General features: G+C 51.0%; 1 protein-coding gene across 2 annotated transcripts; it reads right to left on the bottom strand.

The window, feature by feature from the left end:
* Positions 1–4130: 4130 nt before the first annotated feature.
* On the bottom strand, positions 4131–16236 carry LOC114023239 (ras-like protein family member 11A-like). 2 transcript variants are annotated; one of them, XM_027835803.1, is made up of 5 exons: positions 16076–16236; positions 13771–13827; positions 10348–10430; positions 6166–6677; positions 4131–4207 (listed from the first exon to the last, which is right to left on the bottom strand). In XM_027835803.1, the coding sequence occupies exons 1-5, from the start codon at positions 16221–16223 to the stop codon at positions 4204–4206; spliced, it is 804 nt and encodes a 267-aa protein (XP_027691604.1). In that variant the 5' UTR covers positions 16224–16236; the 3' UTR covers positions 4131–4203. The 2 variants fall into 2 exon arrangements, with proteins under 2 accessions (XP_027691604.1, XP_027691597.1); XM_027835796.1 differs by lacking the exon at positions 4131–4207 and having other exon boundaries at positions 5446–6677.
* Positions 16237–16630: the final 394 nt, after the last annotated feature.

The following is a 16630-nucleotide window of genomic DNA, read 5'->3' as shown; positions in this document are numbered from 1 at the left end:
ACAACAGTCTGGAAAAACCTAGAAAGGTAAGTCGATTTCAGCAATTGGAAGGGACTGTATGATGATGTAGCATTAACATTCTAACTGAGGGAGAAGAAACAAATGTTCCCTCAGAATATTAATGTCTTCAAAGTACCCTTTAAAGAAAACCAGAAACAATTCCCAAAGGACTATAAAATTGTGCATACCCTTTGACCCAGTAATACCACTTCTAGGTCTGTCTCCCAAAGAGATCATAAAAATGGGAAAAAGACCCACATGTACAAAAATATTCATAGCAGCTCTTTTTTGTGGTGGCAAAGAATTGGAAAATGAGGGGATGCTCATCAATTGGGGAATGGCTGAAGAAGTTGTGGTATATGAATGTGATGGAATACTATTGTGCTATAAGAAATGATGAGCAGGAGGACTTCAGAAAAACCTGGAAAGACTTACATGAACTGATGCTGAGTGAAGTGAGCAGAACCAGAGGAACATTATACACAGTAACAGCCACATTGTGCAATGACTGTCTTTGATAGACTTAGCCCTTCTCAGCAATGCAAAGATCTGAGACAACTCCAAAAGTCTCATAATGGAAAATGCTATCCGCATCCAGAAAAAGAACTATGGAGTCTGAATACAAATGGAAGCATACTACTTACTCTCCTTTTCTTTTGTTATTTTGTTTTATTGCTTCTTTCTCGTGGCTCCTCCCATTGATTCTATTTCTTCTTTACATCATGACTAATGGGAAAATACACTTAATATGAATGTAAAAGTACAGCCCATAGCAGAATGCACTTCGTCTTGGGGAGGGGGGAGGAGAGAAAGGGGGAGAAAATTAAAAACTCAAAATCTTATGGAAGTGAATGTTGAAAACTAAAAATAAATAAATTATTAAAAAGAAGAGGTCTTGGAGATAGAGGAGCTCCTAGACTCTGTTCTTAGGGTTTGAAGAAGGGAAAGAGATGAGAGGGGGAAGGGAAGAGAGTAAGAATTAATTAAGTAACCCAGGACCACATAGGCAGTGTTTGTCAGTGGTAGAACCAGAACCCAGGTCTACTTGGCTTCAAGGCTGGCTCCCTACCCATTATGCCATGCATAGCATTGGAAAACTGGGAGAAACCTTAGCTTAGAACATAGAATGTCCCAGCTAGAGAGGACCTTAGAAAATAGACTGTCAGAGCTAAGAAGGCATCTTATTTGATTAGTTGTCTAGGAGGCAATTGGTGGTGTGGGACTAGAACTCAGGAAAGAGACTAGGGCCTGGATGCATAGATCTGGGAAAATGCATCAGAGCTGATGAGATTACAAAGTGAGATAGTATAAGGAGAAGGCCCCAGGATAGATCCTTGGGGGCACCCATGTTTAGTGACTGTCACCTAGAGGAAGATTCATCAAAGGAAACTGAGAAGGAGCAGTCAGGCTGGTGGAGGAATACTTGGGAGGGGGAAATATGCTGGGGAAAACAGGATGGAATGGGGTCAAGGGTCGATACAGAGTCTTGGCGAGAAGAAGGGCCACTTCTTCATGTGAGCCAGGGGTGAAAGAGGAAATGATGGGGTAAAGCATCTGAGTGATTTGAGATGAGGAGAGAAGCGGGAGCTTTCAGGGAGTGGCTTTGATTTTTTTTTTCCAGTGAAATGTGAGGTTAGGTTCTCAGCTGGGAGGGAAAGGTGCCATGGGGGCGGGGGGGGGGAATGAGAGGGGAAGGACTTGAGGAGGGATAAAAGGTTTCAGAATAGCCACTGGGGTGAGTTGGATGATAAATTGATTAGGGAGCTATAAATGGATTGTTTTGCTGGAGTAATGGCCCAGTCAAGATTATGTAACATAAATTTGGAGTGGACCCGGTCAACACAGTTTTATGTCTTTCTCTAGCTCTGCTTAGCAGAATATGACTAAGAGTGAAAGTGGTAGATACTGGGAATAGCAGCAAGGCATGATTGGCCAGAGGATAAAGGGGCAAGGGATTGGAATCAAATTGAATTGATTCACCAAAAGAGAAGGGAGGAGAGTGTAGGCTGTGCAGGGGTGATGGCCTGGGAAAGACCTGAGGGGTGGAGGGATTGGAGGTCATGGTGAGGACAAAGAATAGGGTTAGATGTCATAAGGCATAGGGGAAGCTAGAATGATAAAGAAGGTTTGGAGTTCATGAACATGGAAGTGGAACCCTTGCGGGTGATGGCAAGATCAAGAGCAGGGGAAGCTAGGTGGCGCAGTGGATAGAGCACCCGCCCTGGAGTCAGGAGGATCTGAGTTCAAATCTGGTCTCAGACTAGATACTTGACACTTACTAGCTGTGTGACCCTGGGCAAGTCACTTAACCCCAATTGCCTAAAAATTAAAAAAAAAAAGAAAAAAGAGTACAACCATCTCTGACTGTAGTTGAGGTAAGGGGAAGGAGTGTGTCATGGGAATTGAATAGATTAAAGCCTCTGAGAGAGTATCAAAAGTTGAAGTCCCCTAGTGTCAGGGCTGCAGTTGTGATGGAGTGAACAACTGGGGTCTGTTTCAGGTACCAAAACCTTGATTGGCTGATGGATATGGTTTGAATAATCTCAAAGGAGGACAAAAGGAAAGTGGTCACAGGGAGCAAGGTGCATTGCAATTCCTCCACCTCCCCACCCCACCCCAACCATGAGTACAGTCCAGGGCTATGAAAATGCAAGCAGTATTGGAAGGGGTAGCCAGGGAGGCTATGTGATCAGGAGGGAGTCAGGTCTCAGTGATCAGCTGAAGTCAAGTCTTGGGTCTTTGTTAGGGCCCAACCTTTGCTTTTCTAGGTTCTTCAAAGCCTCCCTTGACTGATTCATCAGTGAACTTGAGAAGACTACTCAAACACTGAGAGGCTAAAGTTATTTGAATTAATCTCAGCTTTGTTTTGAGTAATGCATCTTCTACTTACCCTTTGAGAAAATGGGTCCAGTTACCAGTTCCAGAACCAAGACTATTCTGGTCTTTAAAGCCCTCCTCCTCCATTACTCATTGCTGGGTAACCTCCCGCTTGTGTAAGAATGTGTACTAGAACTGGGTTTGTACCTTAACCCCCTCCTTAAGGTGACATTCATGAGGGCAGGAACTATGTATATATGCTCAACAAATGTTGATATTTGTCCTATTTCCTGGCACCATACTTTTTCTCATGTCCTTGTCACGTGTTGCTGCCTGTTGAAATCATCCTTAACCTTCAAGTCCCACCTCAGACACCACCTCCTTCATAGAGACTTCTTTATTCCCTTCTCCATCCTATCATCCAACCCTTTTCCCTCCCCTTTCCCCTCAGCAGCCAGCCAGCTATGACATTTTTCTCCCTTCCTGACAATCTCTGTGTACCAGTCTTATCATCAGCAGACTTAGATTTCAAGTCCTGGCTTTAAAACTTATTAGCTGAGTGATCACAAATATGTGACTTACCCCTTCGGAGTCTCAGTTTCCTCGACTGTAAAAGGGGCTGATGGTAACTGCACTCCCTGCTCCCAAGGCAGGGATCTGTTGTGAGGATCTGCTGACTATAATGTATGCCAAGAACTTCAGAAACCTTAAAGCTGCCCAGAAATGTGATCTCTTCCATGGTAGTATGGGACAGTAGCAGCAGTACTGGGCATCTAGGCATGAATGCCAGCTGGGTGAGCTTGGGCAAAGTAGTTCAACTTCTCTGGGGTGACTAAGTCTTGATTTATCTACATCCTGAGGGGTTGAGGCAAAGCATTTTAAACTTGAAAGTACTCTAGAAATGGGAATCATCCTCATGAATAAGGTCCATGATGTTACTGTTGCTATTAGCGTACTTATCTCATCCTCCTTAGCAGACATAAGCTCCCCAAGAACAGGGAGTGGGGGGGTTGTCTGTTTTTTCATCTTTGCATACCCCCTCAGAGCCATAGTAGGTGCTCAGTAAATGCCTCTTGGATGAATGAATGAATGAATGAATGAATGCTACAGATCCCACCCTTCTCCCCACCTCAGCAACACAGGAGGAGCTGATATTTCCTTTTCTCTTTTCCCAGATATTTCCTTTCTTCTTGGGGGGGGAGGGACGGCAGAGAGGTGACTGGTTCATCATTGAATTTGAGGACATTACTAAAACACTAGAGAGGTTGAAATTATTATTTTAATTAATCTCAGCCTTGGCTTGAGTAATGTATCCTGGGTCCTCATCCCAGCTTCATTCCTTATTGGACCCTGGCCAGGTCACTGCACAGCTGAGCTCCAGTGTCTTCATCTGTAAAATGGAGAGAAATATTTGCACTCTAGACCCCATAAGCTTGTTGTGGGAGAGATATTTTGTGGATCTTAGGGGGCTAGAGAAGTGCGTATCAGCACAGCAAAGTGAAAAGATCACTGACTGAGAACCTGGGCTAAAATCCAGGCGTTTACTACCTGTATGACCTTGGGCAAGTCACTTAAGCCACGGGACTAAGTTTCTTTATCTGTAAAATCAGAGGGTTAGACAAGATGGCCATCGAGGCCCCTTCTGGCTCAAAAATGTAAGATCCACAAACTGCAACAGTCGATATTAGGACCCCAAGAATGTACTGAAAAGGTTAGAGGGGCAGCTGTGGGAAAAAGGAGGAAAAACTGAACGATTCCAAAAAGGAGAAACTGAGAAACACCAGGTTTGGAGAAGAGGAACAAACAAACAAACTAGGGGGGGAAAGCCATGTGAGTTCAAAACCAGCAGACCGTGACTCAGACTCATTCACCAACTCTGGAGAAGAGGCCCCCTGGGAACATCTTGGGAAAAACAAGTCCAGATCAAACCTGAGGGAACATTGCCATTGATTGAAGGGAGGGGAGGTCATGTCCTGGATGCCTGAAACAAATGAAGGGGAAGGAGAAGAAGCAGTACAAAAGGCCCCCGGAGCCGATCTATAAAGTGGAGGGAGGCAGAAGGCAGTGAGGCCAAGAGGAACAGCCAAGCGGGAGGGGGAGGGCGAACAGGCCTGGCCATTTGGACTCTGGGCATGGAGAGGAGAGAATACCAGAGGCCCACATGACCTCTGGCAACCTGCATGGCTTCCTGCAGGTTGCATATCGATCAGCTGATTTTAGAGTTAGAAGAAACCATACAAGATGTAGTCCAGTCCAAGCCGCATTTCGACAGGTAGGGAAATCGAGCAGTTAGTGACTTGTTCAATGTCACACAGCTAGTACACAGCAAAACCAAGACTTGAACCCAGGAAGTCTGACTTCAAATCCAATGCTCTTGTCACCGTACCCTGCTGTCTCCAGAAAAGGGGTCGGGGTTGTTCCTCAAAGAGAGGTAACCCCTTCTGGTCCCAGGGCTATGGTGGGAGGGCCAGAAAGCCTCCACCCAACTGGTCTGGGACATTTTCATGAGGCCTGGGCACTTAGGTGGGTGGGTGGGGAACAGGGCCTCCATGGAGGATCGCTGCCGCTGCTGTCCTCCCTTCAATCAACCAATCAGTCAATCAATAAACATTTATTAAGCACCTACCACATGCCAGGCGCTGGAAACACAAATACAAAAGCGAGATAACCCCTGCTCTCAGGGAGCTTACATTCTACTTGCTGTAGACCAGTGGGGGATGCCCGTCCCCCGCCAAGGAACCCTCCCAGTCAGCAATACTTGCCTTGTTTCTGCTCCATTACTGGGGGAAAGGGAGGAATGGGGTGTCTCCTAAAACCAATTGATGTTCCCTAGAGCATGGATGGGGCAGTTGGGATGTAGTGAAGAAAGCACTGTACTTGGACTTAAAAGACCTGGTTTTAAGTCTTAGCTCAGCTACTAACTTGGGCAAGCTGCTTCTTAGCCTCAGTTTCCACTTCTGTCAAATGAGAAGAAAGATGTTTGTAGGGCCCACCTCACAGGGTTCATGTGAGGATTGGGGTTTCTCACTGATCAGAAAGGGAAGCTGTTACCCCTCTAAGTCCTCTGGTCCTTGCCCAGTCTTACCCAAACCAAGGTGTCTTGGCCCATGGGCATTCAACTCTCTGGGCTGAGCTCTCTCCTTCCGGGCCCTTGATTCACAGCATCCCCCCACCCCAAATGAGCACAAACACACATGCAAGGGCACACCACAACATAACCACAAACCCACAAGGCCAGTAACACAAAATAGAACCATAAGGAGCCAGGGATCTCCTAGCTGGAGCTCCCCCCTCCCCATGCCAGGACTTTTTCAGATGTTGTTGGCTGGGGCTGGGGCAGTAGCGGACCTGCTCTTGGAGGAGAGGGCCTGCTTCAGGCGCCGCTTCAGGTCCTGCATGTTGGGGGACTTGGGGCGGGCCAGGTGGAGGCCTCTGCGCTTTTCCACACAGATACTGCTGCAGGCGCCGGCATTGGCGTTGGCGTTGGCACTGGGGCCAACACTGGGGCCACTGCCGCCACCCCCGACGCGGCCCACCAGCTGGCACAGCTGCTGGAAAGCATCGTTCACGCTGTCGAAATTCTCCCGGGCAGACACCTCCGAGTAACTTCCACCCAGCTCCCCAGCCAGCTGCTCCCCCTCATCTGGGGACACTTGGCGGGCCCTGAGCAGGTCACCCTTGTTGCCCAACAGCAGTAGGGGGATGTTGGCATTGGGGTGAATCTTGCGGATGTGTTGGTACAGGGGCCGGATGATGCGGTAGCTAGCGTGGTCGGTGATGGAGTAGACGCACACGAAACCATCCGCCCAATAGATGGAGCGGTTCACCTGCTCCTGGCAAACGATGACCTCACTATTCTCCTGTGCAGAAAGTGAAGGCAGAAAGGGGAGTGGGGGAAATGAAGCCCTGTTAAAATTGTAGCAGGGCAGGATGGGTTAAAGACAGTGAAACACAAGACTGGAGCTATCTCGGACCCCAACTCTGGGCCTCCCCATCACCTCCTGCCTGAACGATTGGAGGAGGTGATCTCCCTGCCATCTACTTCAACCAACAGACATCTCTTAAATGCCTCCTCCTGTGCTGGGGATACAAAGGCAGAAATGAAGCAGTCTCTTCTCTCAAGAGTTTGGGTTCTGTTGGGGTGAGGTACGTAGACCAGATCTCAGTTTGAGTCTTTGAAGTAAATTTGAAGTAAATAAAGGCGCGCTAATTTGAAGAGAAAGAGAACAGTAACAACTGAGTGGGGGATCAGAACAGGTTTCCTGTAGGAGGTGGCACACGATCTGAGCCCTGAAGGAAGCTGAGGCCTCTAAGAGGCAGAGGTGAGGGGGGAGAGCACTTCAGGCACATGACAGTCTGTGCACAGAATTCTGAGCTTGGAGCCAGCTTTAGTAAGCCAGTTTGGTGGGAGAGGGGAGGGGTATATGAGTACATGAAATCCACTGGGGAAGGCAGGCCAGAACCAGTCTGCGAGGGGTTTCTTTAGAAGCAACAAGGAAATCATGAAGATTTGTAAATGACACAGTCAGAACTGTGCCCTAGGTAGATTATTTGGGACTCTTAGATGGAGGCTGGATTGCAAGGGGAGAGACTGGAAACAGGTAGACCATTAAATGAGTCCAGCAGAGAGGTGATGAGGGCCTCAATTATGGTGGTGATTATGTAAGTAGAAAAGGACAGATGTAAGTGATGTAAGCGGTAGAAATGAGAAGACTCAGCTAATGATGATAATAATTATTCAGAGGGTCAGGGAATGAGCAAGAGAGAGGAAAGACTGAAGAAGAAGATACTAATTGTGCTTTGAGATTATGAAGCTGGGTGACCAAATGGATGGCGGAGGGTCTTAACCACCTCGAGTCTCTCCTCTTTCCAAGCCATCCTTCACTCAGAGGACAAAGGGAGCTTCCTGAGGTACAGGCCTGACCATATTCCTCCTCTCCCCAAACATCTTTCATGGTTCCTTTGGGCCTCTAGGGTCAAATCTAACATCTTTAGTCTGGCTTTGAAGGCCCTTCCCAACTTGGCTGCCATCTCCCCTCATAAGGCTTCTTGAACCCTCGGTGGAAGAGTTGAGCCCATCTGGTTTTCCAGCCCCTCCTTGCTCCCGCCAGGCCTCGCTTGCTGTCTTGTAGTTCAGCAAAGCTAACAGAAGCATGCCCGGAGGATGTTCACTAAAATCCTTTTCATCCTTCACACCTCGGCTCAGGTGAGGTGTCTTGGGGAAGCAAGTCCTGCTCTACCCATTCTCTCCCTCCTTGAACCTTCCCAAGAACCCTTAGCCTAATTCTCACTTGTGGCCTTATCATCTTTTCCCTTGTATCATATTTATCTGAGTCCTGGAATTTCAGAGATGAAAGGCTCTCAGAGGTCAACTAAGCCTTCCCAAACCAGACCAAGAAGCCCCAGAATATTGCCCCCTCCCTAAATGGTTGGTCTTTCCAACTGAAATCTGAACACAGTGAAGGAGGAGTCCACTACCTCCATCCTGCTTTTATCTGCCTCTTATCCACATTCATCTAGGAGAGAAAACCCCTGGTTTTGCCTTCTGGGGCTAAGCAGAGTTGGTCTAATCTCTCTTCTCCATGACAGTCTTTTATATACTTGAGGGCATCTATTAGGTCCCCCCATAAGACTTTTCTCTTGATTAAATGTCCCCAGTTCCTTCAATTGACCATCGTGGTCACCATCTGGATTTTCTTTTCAACTTAGCAAGGATTCGTACACATCTCTTAACTTCCTCATTAGAGCATAAGCTCTGTGAGGCCAGGCATGAGGCTTTGGACCCTCCATACTTAGCACATGTCAAATACATGTTTGATGAATTGACTTATATTAGGCACCAGGAAGACCTTTCTTGTTGCAAGGGGTGGTAAACCCTGGAGACTCTTCTAGAAGAGAGAGAGCCCAGAGTCAAGGTCATTGGGCACCAATGTGGGAAGGCCTCACCTGTCACTGAACTGGGCTGAGCCCACTGATGTCTAAGGAGGAGATTTTCATCTGACACTCTCCTCCCCCGTCTTCCCATGCATATATCAATTCCTTTGGCTGAGTGGGATTAAAAGGAAGTTCCTGCTCAGAATGGGCCCTGATAACCTTCCTCCCTGGAAGTCCCTGGTGGTTCTATATATTAATGGGATTTTTCACTAGAACTTGCTGGGCATTAGATGGGATGGTCGCTGGCCACATTCCAGGTGGAATTGTCTATTCAGGAAATGCAAAGACCCATCAAACTCATTTTCTCTTTGTTTTGCTTCTTGGAAGGAATGCCTTGGCAAGGGATAATTCTGGAGTTCACCAGTCACTGCCCAAGTCTTGGGATGGCAGCCCACACATGCCCCTCCCTCCCTCCAGCCCAGTAAGAAAGTGGCTTCCCTTAGCTGTCAGACTTGAACATTTATGGTAGGCTGAAGTTCTCACAAAGTAGATCAGCTTTCCTCTTCCCACCCATTGGTGCCCATTGCTATCACTCAACTCCCGTCTCTTCCCTCTCCCTCCTCATTTCTCTATCCATCAAGCTTCTTCGATTCCTTCCTGATTTCCCCACTCACTCAAGATCCTCCCCCTCTGCTCCTCAATCCTCTACCTCATCTCATCTGCATTCAGTCTTATCCCCTCATCTCCCTTTCCCTTCTCCCCCCCTACTCACTAACCCCTCATTCCTTTGTATTTCTGTTCCCCTTATTCCCAATTCCCCCTCTCCACTTCCACCCTTCATCTTCTCTCCACTCACTTCCCATTCCTGTCCAACTCCCTCCCATTTCACCAGTCCAAACCTTCGGCTTTTTATGAGCCTTGACCTCTCGGAAGGAATCAAACCAGAGTGAGAACTGAACATATTCTGGGCCTGGGCTCCTCCCCTCTCCTTCTTCATTTGGCAAAGGCTGTTGGCTGCCCTAGAGGCTATGGCACTGGGGGGATCCTTTCCTCAGCCCTGGGAAGGTCACTTGTGTGGAAAAATGTGACTTTCTTGCACCCTTCCTACTGCAGCCCAGTGACAGGCTGGAAAGATGGAGGCCAAGGGCAGTACAGAAAACATTCAGGGTCATGCCTTTTTGTTTGTAAGGACTGAAATAAGTCCATGAATAGGACTGAAGGGGAGTTCGTTGTGGTTTCAAAGAGATGACCATTTTGGTCAGCTCTCTGGGCCTTATGTGGGTTCTGGGCTAGAGCTGCCAAAGGGGGCAGTCACCCTGGCTCCAGTGTTTTCAAAGCTCTGCTGACTGCAGGTGACCCCTAGATTCTTTTGGCCAATCAGTATGGGCCTCCCAGGCACCTTGCTGTGGCTCTGGGAGGCTAGGCCTAGGGGCAGAGACTCCAGGTGCATTTGCTGTCCAAGAAAGAGCCTACAAGACAAGGCCACCTCCTTTGGCCTCCACCAACTTTATCCCTGGGCCCTTGGACTAAGGTCTCAGGTACCTACTGTGCTTCAAAAGTGCCCCAAAGCGATTTCCTGCCTCATTGGTTTATGTTTTGGATGACGTCGAGCCAGGTAGGAGATCAGCCAAAGAGTTCCAAGAAGGAAGCTCTTACCTCCAGGGCCACATAGGGGGTGTCCTGAACCTGGAGAGAGATTTCTTCCCCATCAAGAGTGAACTGGCGAGAGTACAAGGAACCTGATGGAGGAGAGATCACAAAAGAATATGAAGATCACCAGACCAAGAGAAGTCAGGAGGTTGGGGATTGGGCATCTGCTACTGACTCGCTGTGTGGCTTTGACCAGATTCCATTTGATCTTCTGTAAACTGAGGCAGGCTAGGCTAGATAAGGGACCCATAGGCTCTCTTTAGACCTAACATGTTAGCTCCGGGGAGATGATTCAGAAGGTCCCTTCCAGCTCACACACACCATGACTCGGGCTCAAAACTGAGATGGCATCTCTGTTAAGGAGAACAAATAGCCTGAGTGGGAAGAAGGCCTTGTGACTGGCTGCTCAGAGACCCCCTTGTCAGGCTGAGTCAAAGCTGCCATTTACCTAGGGGGTAGGTGTCAGTAATCTAGAAGGAAGTGCTTGACAGATGCTAAATCACTAGGACTGGGGTGGGGGAGTGGGGGTGTGAAGCCGGAGGCTCACTGAGCCAGGCTAGGGTCATGGGAAGAAAGCAGAGCCTCAGCATGAAGGGCGGGGGCAGGGGGAGGCCTCATGCCAGCACATCAAGGTGCCAATCTGCAGAAACCAGAGGATGAGCATTTGGGCCACCAGTTCCATCTCTTCCTGGAGGAATGATTGGAATAGGCCCTCCTGGGAGCAGGAGATGGGGCTTGGGTGGTGAGATGGAACCAAGTTTAAAGGTCAGTTCTCCCAAGGGAGCCCAGTACAGTGGCCCATTCCAAGGCTGTCAAGAGACCTGAGTCTGAATCCTGACACACATTTACTAGCAGTAGGATCCTCTCATGGCTCAGAGTCTCAGTTTCTTCATCTATAAAATGGGAATACTAATACTTAAGACTACCTAACTCAGAGAGTAGCTTTGAGGAACACACTTTGCCACTCTTAAAGGGAGTGGAAAATGGGAGTTCATGTCACCTCCCCCCCCCCCACACAAACACTAGAGACATTAGGCAACCTCTGGAGAAAAAAAAGGCAATCTGGGACTCAGGAAGGCCCCGGGTTCAAGTCCTGCCTCCGACATATACAGGCTGTGGAGCCCTGCAGCTTGTCAGCGCCCCACGTAAGCAATTCTCTGTGACCATAAGTTATGGGGGACTTGGTAGTCTACACTGATGGAGGGTGTTTCTCAACACCAATAGAATAATAGGTCTGACCCTCCCCCTCACAGCACACCCTTTTGGATACCCTGCCGTCTTAAAAACAGCAAGGTGACACAGTGGATAGAGCACCCAGGCTGGAGTCAGGAAGACCTGGTTTCAAATCTAGCTAACTGTGTGACCCTGGACAAGTCACTTTACTTCTATCTGCCTCAGTTTCCTCAACTGTAAAATGGGGGTGATCATAGTGCCTACTTCCCAGAGTTGTGAGAATTGAATGGGATATTTGTAAAGAGCTTAGCCTAGGGTCTAGTACACAGTAAGCACTTCATAAATGCTTATTTCCTTCCTATTCCAACATCTCACTATCTACACATATGCCCATATTTCTTCCATATACCTAAGCAATGTCTCTCCTTGATTTTCCTTTTTGGAAAGTCTGAAGCGTGTTCCCTTGGGAAGAGACCTCAGCGCTCAGGCCTTCTGGTGAGCAGAAGAAGCACACTGCATACCAAGGAATGCACCTGGCTTTGGGGGCCTTCCCTGATCACAGAATGCCCTGGCTGCATGCTGGTTGCTAAGGATGCAGGCTGTTGCTACGGGCCAGCCGATGCCCTGCATGGATTGTCCTGGATTGTTTGCCTTCGTGAGGGCTGGCATCACACTACTCCCATGCCTTTGACAGAGTGACTGTTCCGCTTCTCTTCCCTCACTGTGGCCAATGGCTGGGCCAGGAGAAGGGTGACCCACCAAGGTCTAGGGAGACCTCTCACCTCTTTAGACTCGGTGGCTGGTCTGGTCAAGAGGGCCAAGGGCAGGAAAGGAGAGGTGGGCAATGAAGGGAAAAACTGGCAAGAAGCCAAAAGTGGGTCTGAGCTCTAAATAACTGTTCTTCCTGAGCAGGGAAGAGGCAGAGAGGAGAAGGGGAATGGGCCCTGGCAAAAAACAGGCCAACAGGGAGAATCTGATTGCTTAACATGAGTGAGGGTCACGGTGATCCTGATATAATCATATATTAATAACAATGATGTTAACCATAGTAATAATAACTCAAAGTGCTTTCCTCACAAACAACCCTGTGAAGGAGGTGGAACATGTATTATTAGTCCCACTTTCCAGATCAGAATACTGAGGTTCAGAAACAATGCCATCTCCAGGATAATGGCTGTCATTTCCTTGGTTTTTATCTATGGCTAAAGAGCCTTCAAGGTCTATTCATTCTGGACAACAGTGCTTACCTTCATGGATTACTGGAGCCCCTCCCAAGTACCTTCCCCATGGTCAGTAATTTCAATACTCTTCAAACAATTTGAAGTAGGTAGGTAAGAGTGAGCAGAGGCAAAGAGCAGAGTCAAAGCTAGAAAGGTCCTCAGAGATCATCTAACCTAACCCAACCCCCTTCAGTTTGCAGAGGAGGAAACTAAGGTCCAAGGAGGGGAAGTGACTTACCCAGGGTCACACAGTAACCAAACATCTGGGCTAGTCCTCGAACCAGGTGTTCTCAGTTCAAATCCATCCTCTTTATCACTATGCCCCAGACAAGCTCCCTTGTAATTCTCCCCATGTGGACACTGAGGTGACTTGCCCGTGAGAGAATGACCTGCTGGTTCCTGGCCCATTACTCTAGCTGGGTTTCTATGGAAGGGAAAACCCAGACCATCTGGGAGTGGGCAGGGAGCCACTTGGCCTAGAGCTGAATGGGTGCATGTCCTTGCCCTGCTGGACCTGATGTCTTCGCTGGCTGCTGCCAGCTCTAAAGCTATGATCCCAGGAGTCTCTGATCTTGTCCCCTCTCCAAACCCCCCCAGCTGCAAGGGGCCTCCAAACCTGCTGAGCCCCTGAGGCTTGAGGCAACAGCCCAGGTTCTTCAGCTTGCCACCTTGGAACCTCAGGCTTGGCACGTCAATATTCCATAAGCACAAGGCCCTCATCCTCCAGCCAGGGAAGAAGGCATATAGTGACCTACCCAAGGGCCTCTGGGACTTCTGGCTTTTTTCTTCTCTTGGGAGGCCAGGCCAGCAGCATCTCTCTGGGTCCTCACCCACCCTGCTCCCCTCACCCCTTTCCTCAGCAGGATGGGAAGAGGGGGAGGGGAGGGAGATAGATTGCTGGCTTCACTGGAATGGGGGTGGGGTGAGAGTTTTTCCACTATGAATCAAAGGCTGCCCCTGGGGAACTGGGGGAAGGGCCTGAGCAGAAGAGGGAAGGTTCTGGCCCCTTCAGGGCCCAGGAGCTGGATGAACTCACCGGTGTTGGCCTCATAGTCGCCAATAAATCTCTTGGTGAGGAAACGGACAACCAGGGCTGCAAAATAAGGCAAAGCCACACTTTGGTCTCTAGGGAGAGGGGCTGCCTGGGCCCTGAAGTCAGGCATTTTCATCGCCTCTCTCCTCTTCAGCAGGACTGCTGCCCTGGGCAAGGCCAGCCACTACTCTCCTCAGGTCTGGGCTCCCAAAGGAGGAGAGGGAGAGAGTCAGCAAGGGAGGGTGGAAAGGAGGGCTCACTGGGGCTGGGAAGTGTCCCCTTGATTCAGCTAAAAGGAGAGCCCCTACTTTTCCTGAATTCTCCTAAGCTCAGAGGAAGTCACATATCCCTCCATCCCCAATTTTCCAGCTGTGGTCCAGCTGTGACAAATGGCCTGGGGCCTTAGGGTCCTCCCCCCAGGTCCTTCAATACCCCTTGGCCCTGGGTCCATCCTGGACCTTGTTGGCTGTTGTCTTTGCAAAGGCAGCCAATGTGGGAGGTGAAAATCATCTGAGTTGGGTGGGGGTGGGATGTCAGAACTGAGCTGGGGGTGGGAGTGTCAGCTCTGAACTTGGAGTAGGGGTATCCAATTAGTGACCAGTTCGGGGAGTCAGCTTGAGGAGGGCAGTGTGTCAGATCTGAGGTGATGAGGCTAGGGTGTCAGCTCAGATTGAAGAAGGAGGGGGTATCAGCCTTGGGGGGCTGTGTATCAGTGATCCTAGAGGGGCAATTTGTGCAGAGCCTGGGGTGGTGTGTATCAGCGGGAGCCTGAGGGGGTGTGCTCAGGGCTGAAGGGGTGTCGGTGCTGAGCATGGGGGTGGTGTCAGAGCTGGGGTGTGTGTGTGGTGTGTGTGTGTGTGTGTGTGTGTGTGTGTGTGTGTGTAAGGACAGAGGTAAGGGGGAGAGTCAGAGCTAAGTTTAGGGGGTAATATGAGAGCTGAGCTGGAGAAAAGGTGTCAGCTCAGAGTTGAAGAAGGGGAGGGTCTCAGCGGTGAGCCTGCGGTGGGGGTGTCTGAGCTGAGTCTGAGGGGTCACCATGGGAGCAGTGTCAGCGCTAAGTGGGAGGGGGGTTGTCAAGGACTGAGCTGAGTAGGGAGTCAAAGCTATGGTTAGGGGTTTTTATGAGAGCTGATTAGGTGTCAGCTCAGAGTTTAAGAAGGGGGGGTATCAGAGCTGAGCCTTGGGGGTCACTGAGCACGGGGGGGATGTGTGTCAGAGCTGAGCCTAGGGGTGTGTCAGAGCTGGGGAGGGGAGTCAGAGCTAAGTTTAGGGGGTAATATGAGAGCTGAGCTGGGGGAAAGGGTGTCAGCTTAGAGTTGAAGAAAGGGGGTGTGTCAACGCCGAGCCTGGGGGTGTCAGCGCCGAGAGGGGGGGGGTGTCGGCGGGGGGGGGGGGGTGGGGTGTAAATACCGATTCTTGAAGGATATAAGTCAACGCTGAGCCAGGAGAGGGGTAATCAGCTCTGACCATGGGGGGATATTAGCGTTGAGGAAGGGGGCATCAGTGACCATCCTGGGGGGTGGGGGGTGGTATAAGTGCAGATTCTGGGGGGTGTGTCAGCAGCTGCCTAGGGGGTGTGTCCAAACTAGGTCTGGGGGGATCTCAGTGATGGTTGGGGGCTTCGGCTTTGGGCTTGGGGGGTGGGGTGTCAACTTTAAGGTGGGGGGAGGAAAATGTCAGGACTGAGTAGGGGGCGAGTCAAAGCTAAGTTGGAGGGGGGGGTGATGTGAGAATTGAGCTGGGGGAAAGGGTTTTCAGTTCAGAGTTGAGAAAGGGGTTAGAGCTGAGGGGGGTGGGGTGTTAGAGCTAAGTGTGGGGGGCCATAACAGGTCTGAGCCCTTAGGATGGAACCTGGGTGTATGGTATTAGCGTAGAGCACCGAACCCCCTCCCCCCCAGATCATCCAGTCACCTGGGCCACCTGTTAGGCGTTTAGGAGCTCTGCTGTTCTTCCCAGCCGCCCCACCCCTGCTCAATCTCTGTATCAGGGTTCTGGGACTGACGAGTCCCAGGGCACCGCTCCCCCCCCCATCGCACCCCCCTCCGGCTTTTCCCCTCCCCCACCCGCAGCAGTACTAGTTGCCCCGGCCCCTTCTAGTCCTCCCCACCCCCAAACCCTGGGATCAGAGCCTGTTATGCTCCCCCTCCCCTGGTTCTGCTCCCTGCTCCCCCCCTCCCCCGCCCCGCTCCCCAGCCCCACCCCTCGATCCCCTGGTCCTTCTCCCCACCTTCCAGCCCCTGGGTCCCCCGACCCCACCCCATCCCGTCCTGCTCCCCACCCTCTTCGGGGTCCCCGGCCTCAGCCGTACCAGTCTTGCCGACACTGCTGGCCCCCAGCACCACGATCTTGATGGCCTTGCCCGGGGGTGAGCAGACGGGCCCGGGGCACTCGGGGATGGGCACCAGCAGAAAGTTGGTGGAGTAGGGCGCTATGGCCGAGGTGGAGAAGTGCCACATGGTCGCGGGAGGCGGGAGGCGGCGGTAGCGGCGGCGGAGGCAGCAGCGGCAGCGGCAGCGGCCTGGCTCGGTGGGGCCAGCGGCGGGCCCACGGGCCGGTGGCGGCGGCGGCGGCGGCGGCAGAGACGGCCCGACGGCCGGACGGCCCGCGGCTGCGGCTGCGGCTGCACAGGAGTCTCTCCCGGCCTGGCCCAGCGTGCCGACTGGTCCAGCTGCGCTGGCACCTCTCTGATCTCCTCGGGGCCCCTTCCCCTCCCCTGCCCTCCCCTCCCCGGGGCGAGCGTGCCCTGCTCTGCCCGCCGCTGGCTCGGCCGCCGCCGCTGTCACAGCCGCGGGGCCGAGGCGTCTCCTGCCCAGGCAGCCTCCCCCGCGCCCGCCCACGGCCAAGTTCACCAGAGAGCGCGGCC

Source organism: Vombatus ursinus, unplaced genomic scaffold (genome assembly GCF_900497805.2).
Source record: "Vombatus ursinus unplaced genomic scaffold, bare-nosed wombat genome assembly UNPS02004405.1, whole genome shotgun sequence".
NCBI classification, from domain to species: domain Eukaryota; kingdom Metazoa; phylum Chordata; class Mammalia; order Diprotodontia; family Vombatidae; genus Vombatus; species Vombatus ursinus.
The sequence above is the reverse complement of the archived record's forward strand: the minus strand, read 5'-3'. Positions and strand labels throughout refer to the sequence as shown.

Bases quoted from the DNA above. Each gene is read 5' to 3' on its own strand.
- LOC114023239 (XM_027835796.1), bottom strand. From the start codon at position 16,223: ATGTGGCACTTCTCCACCTCGGCCATAGCGCCCTACTCCACCAACTTT. The intron at 13,828-16,075 runs GTACGGCTGAGG...CTTATTTTGCAG, and splicing joins CAGCAGTGTCGGCAAGACTG to CCCTGGTTGTCCGTTTCCTC. The intron at 10,431-13,770 runs GTGAGTTCATCC...CTCCTCCATCAG, and splicing joins CGACTATGAGGCCAACACCG to GTTCCTTGTACTCTCGCCAG.